Source organism: Mandrillus leucophaeus, unplaced genomic scaffold, assembly GCF_000951045.1.
Source record: "Mandrillus leucophaeus isolate KB7577 unplaced genomic scaffold, Mleu.le_1.0 Scaffold957, whole genome shotgun sequence".
Taxonomy (NCBI): Eukaryota; Metazoa; Chordata; class Mammalia; order Primates; family Cercopithecidae; genus Mandrillus; species Mandrillus leucophaeus.
The window spans coordinates 169,633-177,851 of NW_012110441.1; the positions used below are offsets into that span (position 1 = coordinate 169,633).

Here is an 8,219-nt window from a genome sequence, read left to right on the forward strand (position 1 = left end):
ACGGAGTCTCGCTCTGTCGCCCAGGCTGGAGTGCAGTGGCCGGATCGCAGCTCACTGCAAGACTATTAAGTTTTTAAACAACACCAGAGGAATGAGAATTAGTCTTATTTAAAGCTCTTCTACAGAGCATCACTGGAGGGTATTTTGTTCAGATTGTTTTAACTCACCTTTAACACAGAGTGGATCTGAAGCTCGGGTGCCGATTCTTTCCTGTGGGTCAGCTGTCCTGAGGCCAAGTATGGTCCTGGCTGAACAGCAGGAACTCCCCGCCCCAAGCGAGTGAAGTCCTGACCGTTCTCTCTGCCTAGATGAGACCTCTTAGGAAACTAGGGTGCCTGGGGAGAACATGGGTGACATCCTTCTGAAGGTACCATAGCAGGCCACGGCCCAGGGCAGACCCGTGGTGGTGTCCGGTATCACCAGGTGTGAGGCTAGATGAGTGTCCTGACGTTTTCTCATCAAAGCTTTAAAATGCATCATTTTTCTTTCCCAGGCAGCAATGAAACAAAAAGTTACATTGTGAATCAATTAAATCCTTGTTAATTTTATTCTCTTTTCTGGGTATTGACTATTTCCTGCTACTCAGTGGCTCTTTCCTGAACTTGACCCTCCCGGGGAAGATTTGTTCTTCAGGAGGCAGCACATGGCTGTCACTGGCTCTTCTCACCCGTGTGGCGTCTCTCCTCAGGCTGCCATCCAGTCACAGCTGGACGGGGTGCGCACAGGTCTCAGCCAGCTCCACAACGCCCTGAATGACGTCAAAGACATCCAGCAGTCACTGGCGGACGTCAGCAAGGACTGGAGGCAGAGCATCAACACCATCGAGAGCCTCAAGGATGTCAAAGATGCCGTGGTGCAGCACAGCCAGCTCGCTGCAGCCGTGGAGAACCTCAAGAACATCTTCTCAGGTACCAGGCAGATGCGCGAGGCACTTGCCATGCTCACACCTGTCTCTGCATGACTCACTGAGTGCTCTGTGTGCAGTGTGCTTTGCAGCCCGCACTGTAGACCTGTAGGCGGTAAGTGTGACTCTTGTCTGCTCAGCGTCTTTTTTTGAACGTGGATGGAAGTGATGAGCTGAGCACGTAAAGGCTAGAAGAAGGCTTGTAGTTCAGTGTCAGGACAGAGGCCCAGCAAACGCAGTGTAGAGGGAGTCCCTGGCTGAGTGTCGTTGCCTTGCCTGCGATGTGGCTGTTAGACTCTGAGTGCAGAAGAGTGAAGGTGCCGCGGCCCATGCTTAAAAGGAGCTGTGGGAGAAGCCGCCCTGCACATGGGACAGAGCAAGCAGATTCCAGAGCAGAAGGGATGAGGCGAGCAGCAGCTCCCAGGCGGCAGGAGAAGCGTGTGTGCCCAGGCCAGGGCAGAGCTGGGGCTCAGTGCCGTGGGGGCGTGACTCTTTCAGTCTTCTCCCTGAACGCCTCAGAAGGATGCCAAGGGCCCAGTAACCTGTCCCTGAAAGGTGCCAGCTGGCCCTGGGTGGTGGCTCCTAGCATTTGTGTTCACAGTCTCTTCCCACTTGCTGTGACGGGAGCTGCTTCCACAGCCTCGTCCCTCGCCTTGGTCCCCACTCTGTGTCAAGGTCAGCAGCATCCTTCAAGTCCCCAACCTCAGAAGCCTTGGCAAGGTCTGATTCTTTCCCTTTCTTTGTTCCTATCTGGCCTCTTGGCAAGTTCTTCCTGTTCCTCTACCCAACGTCTCTGCCCTGATGTCTGCATGACACTTCCCCGTCCGCAGCCGTCACGGGCCCCAGCTCGCCCTCCACACTGGCTGTGCTGCATCATCTGATGCTCCTCAGCTCCCGAGGCCACGTGTGAATTGGCACGGTTCTCCCTAGCTGCCCACAGCACACCTTGGTAACCTGTGTCCTGTCCACCCCGTCCTCTCCGCCCTCCTCTTATGCTTGTGGCTGCAGCATTGCTGAGCACCTTGTCCCGTTGCTTTGTGTGTGCCCTTCTTCCAGGGCGTGATCCGCAGGGTGACATGTTTGGCTGTGGTCTGCATCTCTTTGTGCATGCCCAACACAAATGCCACAGTGCTGCCAACTCAGAAAGCAGCTCTTCTTGGTGACTGTGGACTGCCTGGAACTGGAACAGAGTCCCTCGACGGAGTCTCCTTGGTGATGCTCAGCTGGCACCTTTCTAGTTCATTTCCTCTTATTTCGTATTGGCTGGCTACATTTCCTTCTGGTCTTTTAAACTAATGCCTAATGACCAAAAGGTGCATTACTGGAATTAGGTTTTTTTTTTTTTTTTGAGACGAATTCTTGCTCTGTCGCCCAGGCTGGAGTGCAGTGGCCCTCAGCTCACTGCAAGCTCTACCTCCCGGGTTTACGCCATTCTCCTGCCTCAGCCTCCCGAGTAGCTGGGACTACAGGTGCTCGCCACCTCGCCCGGCTAGTTTTTTGTATTTTTTAGTAGAGACGGGGTTTCACTGTGTTAGCCAGGATGGTCTCGATCTCCTGACCTCGTGATCCCCCCGTCTCGGCCTCCCAAAATGCTGGGATTACAGGCCTGAGCCACCGCGCCCGGCCTGGAATTAGTTTATCTACAGCAGTTGGAAATAATTTCCTTTCCTTGGTGAACAAATGAGCCTACGTGGTATGCATGTTTTTTGTTACGGATACATTTTCATTGAGAAGATGTGCTTTGGGTCCCTTCAGACTTGTCTCATTGCCTATAATTCAGTAATGCGGTGTACACAGCTCCCCTCCTGCATTCTTTCTTGTGCTAAAATGCACATACACAGTTTGCCATCTTCACCATTTTTAAGTGTACAGTTGGGGACTATTAAGAACGTTCACATTGTTGTGCGACCATTGCCACCTCCATCTTCAGAACTCTTCATCTTGCAGACGTGAACATCTGCACCTATTAAACACTGACTTGGCACCCTCTGCCCAGCTCCTTTTCCCCAACGTTCTGCCTTCTGTCTCTCTGAACTAGATGACTCTGAAAACCTCATAGAAGTGGCATCACATATTATCTGTCTTTCTGTGACATGCTTATTTCACTCAGCATGATGTCCTCAGGGTTCTTCCATGCTGTAGTACTGTAGAATTTCCTTCACTTTTAAGGCTGAATAATATTCCGTTGTATGTATGGACCGCATTTTGCTTCTCCGTTTGTCTGTTGGTGGACACTCGAATTGCTTCCACATTTTAGCCATTGTGAGTAATGCTGTAGTGAACATGGGTGTACAGATATTTTACTTTTATTTATTTCTGGTATGTACACACAAGTGTAACTGCTGGACCGTGTGGTCATTTATGTTTAAATCTTTGAGCAGCTGCCAGACTGTTTCCTCCAGGGGCTGCAGCATTTCAGTTTTCCACCAGGAGTGTGCGAGGTTTCTGATTCGTCTGCATTTTCATTCTTCTCTAAGTTTTTAAAAATGTCCCTTATGGTTGGGCGCAGTGGCTCATGCCTGTAATCCCAGCACTTTGGAAGGCTGAGGCGGGCAGATCACCTGAGGTTAGGAGTTCGAGACCAGCCTGGCCAACATGGTGAAACCCCATCTCTACTAAAAATGTAAAAATTAGCCAGGCATGGTGGCGGCAGGTGCCTGTAGTCCCAGCTACTCGGGAGGCTGAGGCAGGAGAATCGCTTGAACCCAGGAGGCAGAGGACACAGTGAACCGAGGTCATGCCATTGCACTCCAGCCTGGGGGACAAGAGGAGACTTTGTCTCAAAAAAAAAAGTCTCTTATGTTTCCTTTTTTGCCTCATTAATTGTTTAAGAATATGTTGTTTAATTTCCATAAATTGGTGAATTTTACAGTTTTCCTTCTGATACCGATTTCTAACGTCATCTGCTGAGTTTGGAGAAGGTACTTTGTATGATATTTATCTTTTAAAAACCTGAGTCTTAATTTGAAGCCTAATCCATGGTCTGTCCTGAAGACTGTCGCATGTGCATGTGAGAATAGTGTGTGTTCTGTTGTTGGGTGTTCTTTCTGTGTCTGTTCAGTCTGGTTGGCTTGTTGCATTGTTCAAGTCCTCTCTTTCCTTGTCTAGCTTCTGTCTACTTGTTCTGTCCATTATTGAGAGGGAGATACTGAAGCCTCTTTTAGCTTCTGTCTGCTTGTTCTGTCCGTTATTGAGAGAGAGTTATTGAAGCCTCCAACTGTTACAGAAGTGAATGTTTCTCCCTTCAGTTCTATCCATTTTTGCTTCATGTATTTTGATGGTCCGTTAGTAAATGCAGAAATATTTGTAATTGTTACATCTTCTTGCTGAATCTTCTATTAATACATTATGGCCTTCTTTGTGACTAGTTTTTTTTTTTTTTAAAGTCTATTTCATATTTATTAGTATAACCACTCCTTTTCTCTTTTGGTTATTATTTATGTGGAATATCTTTTTCCATCCTTTTACTTTCAACCTATTTGTGTCTTGGGCTCTAAGATTAGTCTCTGGTGAACACGTAGAGTTGAATCATGTTTTATTTTTTAAATCTATTTTGTCCACCTCTTCTGATTGAAGAGTTTAATTAATTTTGCCTACCTCTTTTGATCGAAGAGCTTACATTTAAGTGATTACTGATAAGAAGGGACTTCTGTCATTTTACTGTTTGTTTTTTATATGCCATATAACATTTTTGTCTCTTATTTCTGCATTCCTTTTTATTTTGTGCTTTTGATTATTTTGGTAGTAAACATTTTAATTCCCTTCTTGTTTCTTTTGTGTATATTCTATAGCTATTTTCTTTGTGCCTACCATAAAGATTACACTTAACATCTAACATTATCTCACTTTAGTTTGAATTTATATCAACGTAACTTCAGTAACACACAAAAATTGTCCCTATGTGGCTTCATCTCTACTAGCTTTGGGTTGTTCATTTCACAGAATTACATCTTTATACATTGTGTGTCCAAAAACATAGACTAATAATTGTTTTTTAATGCATTCATTTTAAAAAATTAGGTAGAAAAACAATGTGGAGTTAGAATCCAAAGTTACAGTGTTACTAGCTTTTAGACTATTTTTTAATGTATTAGTTTCTTTTTTATTTGCCCCTTTCAACCAGAAAAATATTAGTCTCTTAAGTCATGCAGAAAACAGAGTGATGAGTTAAAAACTGAAGTGTTAATAATACTAGATTTTATGATTGTCCATGAATTTACCTTTTTTGAGACCTTTACTTCTTCACATGGCTTCCAGTTTCTCCCTAGCATTCTTTCTTTTCAACCAGTGGGACTCCATTTAAGCATTTCTTGCAGGACAGATCTTGTGGTAACAAGCTTTTCAACTTTTATCTGGGGATGTCTTAATATCACTGTCACTTTTGAATGACAGTTTTGCTAGATTTAAGGTTCTTGGTTGACAGTATTTTTCTTTTAGCGCTTCGAATATGTCATCCCACTGCCTCTGGCCTCCAAAGTTTCTGGTGAGAAATCTGATCTACTCATAATCTTATTTAGGAGCCCTTGTTTCTGACAAGTTGTTGCTTTCAAAATCTTTCAAAAGTTTGATTAAGTTGTATCTTAGTGTGGACCTCTGAGTTCCTCTTGCTTGGAGGGCATTGAGCTTCTTGGATCTTCATATTCATGTCTTTCATCAAATGTGGGGAGTTTTCAGCTATTATTTCTTCAAATAATGTATTGCCCATTTCTCTCTTCTCCTTCTAAAAGTCCCACTAAGCATATGTTGGCCTGCTTGATGGTGTCCACAAGGTCGCTGAGGCTCTGTTCACTTTTCTTCAATCTTTTTTCTTTCTGTCCCTGATACTTGATATTTCCCATTGTCCTGTCTTCACTTTCACTGATTCTTTCTTGCACCTGCACAGATCTGCCTTTGAATCCTTTCAGTGAATTTTTCATTTATTGTACTTTTCAGCTTCATATTTTCTTTTTTGTTTCCTTTGGATTTTGTCTCATTATTGGTATTTACATTTTGCTCATACATGTTTCTTTCTTCACATCTTTTAGTTCCGTATACGTCTTTAAATAGTTGTTTTAGAGTCTTTGTCTAGTAGATCTGCCATCAGATCTTTTACAGGGACAGTTTCTTATGTTTTCCTTTGAATGGGCCATACTTTCTTCTTTCTTTGTGTGCCTTGTGATGTTTTTGTTGTTGAAAAAGGGACACTTGAATCAAATAATGTGATAACTCTGGAAATCAGATTCTTTCCCCTTCCCAGGTTGATGATTCTTGTCTTTGGTTGTTGTAGGCTTTCTGTGCCAAGGCGCAGCCTGAAGTGTGCACTTCAAGGTCATCTCAAGTCTTTTCTGAGCCTGTGCCTTTGCCTGGGCATGCATTGGCCACTTCTGAATTTTTCCTGTAAATGCAGTTACTTTTGAATGTCTTTATTTATATATAAATATCTGGCTTTCAAAAAGGGGGACAGATGAAAGAGGTGGTGAAGACATTGGCCCTTTAAAATTCCCTGGAGGTGTGTGGGGGCGAGGAGGGGCCTGTGAACAGGGGAAGATGCAACAGTGGCTGCTCGCCTCTTCGCACCTCTGTGGTCAGAAGCAGCAGTCAGTGATCAGAGTACAGATCTCTGGTGTGGAGGACAGGGTTCTTTTTGCCCAGCTAGGCTGCAGACTGTGTTCAGGCAGCTCCAGGAACACATCAGCACATGCACAGCTGCCTGCGGGGCAGGACGTGGGGCCTGGGTAGCCACTGCCCAGCTGAGAGCTGCAAATGCCCAGAGTTAACCACAGTTTACAATTTATGCCTTCAGTAGACTCCAGAGGTCCTAAGATAGTTACCTCAGACACATCCTGCCATTGCAGTTGTTGTTAGCTAGGGAGATGGCTTCCTGCTCTGCCGTGTTCCTAGAATGCTGCACGCAGGCAGCCTTTTATGTAGTGGTGGTGGTGGTGGTTTATGTTGCTGTCTTGTGCCTTTTCTCTAGTGCCTGAGATTGTGAGGGAGACCCAGGACCTAATTGAACAAGGGGCGCTCCTGCAAGCCCACCGGAAGCTGATGGACCTGGAGTGCTCCCGGGACGGGCTGATGTACGAGCAGTACCGCATGGACAGTGGGAACACACGTGACATGACCCTCATCCATGGCTACTTTGGCAGCACGCAGGGGCTCTCTGATGAGCTGGCTAAGCAGCTGTGGATGGTGCTGCAGAGGTCACTGGTCACTGTCCGCCGTGACCCCACCTTGCTGGTCTCAGTTGTCAGGATCATTGAAAGGGAAGAGAAAATCGACAGGCGTATACTTGACCGGAAAAAGCAAACTGGCTTTGTTCCTCCTGGGAGGCCCAAGAATTGGAAAGAGAAAATGTTCACCATCTTGGAGAGGACTGTGACCACCAGAATTGAGGGCACACAGGCAGACACCAGGGAGTCTGACAAGATGTGGCTTGTCCGTCACCTGGAAATTATAAGGAAGTACGTCCTGGATGACCTCATTGTCGCCAAAAATCTGATGGTTCAGTGCTTTCCTCCCCACTATGAGATCTTTAAGAACCTCCTGAATATGTACCACCAAGCCCTGAGCACGCGGATGCAAGAGCTTGCATCGGAAGACTTGGAAGCCAATGAGATCGTGAGCCTCTTGACGTGGGTCTTAAACACATACACAAGGTAAAGCTAACCTGGCGCCTGTGTTGTCTCTTAGATAGAAGCCGTGTGTGAGAGGGGTTGGCAGCCACTTGCCGGAGAGCCAACCACAGGGCGTCACTCTGGGCAGGTGCTCCGGGCCCACGGCCTTGGTTTCTGGCCAAGGGGCGTCTTCTTTCTGGTCCACCTGCTGGTGCCCAGCCTCTGGTGTTTGAACACTGTTGTGCTTGGGAGGGATCTCTGCTCTTGGCCTCCAGCCCCGTTGAGCTTGACAGGGTGCAGCTCCGGGTTGGGCCATTATCCTGTCTCACCGTGTGCTGACTTGTTTCCTTACGGTGACACCCCGAAGCAGGCGTGTTTTTGCCCATTTTACAGGTGAGGACACATGGTCCCAGGTGGGGCTAGGACTAGCACATGGCCACCCAGCTGGGGAGGAGACCACCACATCACCTCCCTGGCTTCCAGCAATCCTGGGTTTGGTTTCTCTTCACCAATATCCTATAGCAGTGAGTCTTTCAAAAATAAACAGTTACAAGTCTAGATAGTTCGAGAAAACTCTATCATCCTTTTTGTATCCTAGCACGAGGCTTTGTCACTTCACATAAGGGAACATGAACCACTCTGTGCATGGATTAATTGGAAGTAGTGTTGAAAAACGGTGCAGTGGTGGGGGTATTCTGAAATTCTTTTTTTTTTTTCTT

General features: G+C 46.3%; 1 protein-coding gene across 1 annotated transcript in view; it reads left to right on the plus strand.

Moving 5' to 3' along the window:
- EXOC3 (exocyst complex component 3) overlaps window positions 1-8,219 on the plus strand; it is a 25,184-nt gene that overhangs the window by 4,185 nt on the left and 12,780 nt on the right. The window contains exons 3-4 of the mRNA XM_011970586.1: window positions 689-908; window positions 6,861-7,542. Coding sequence (XP_011825976.1) covers window positions 689-908; window positions 6,861-7,542 — 902 coding nt within the window. The remainder of the gene's footprint in view (window positions 1-688; window positions 909-6,860; window positions 7,543-8,219) is intronic.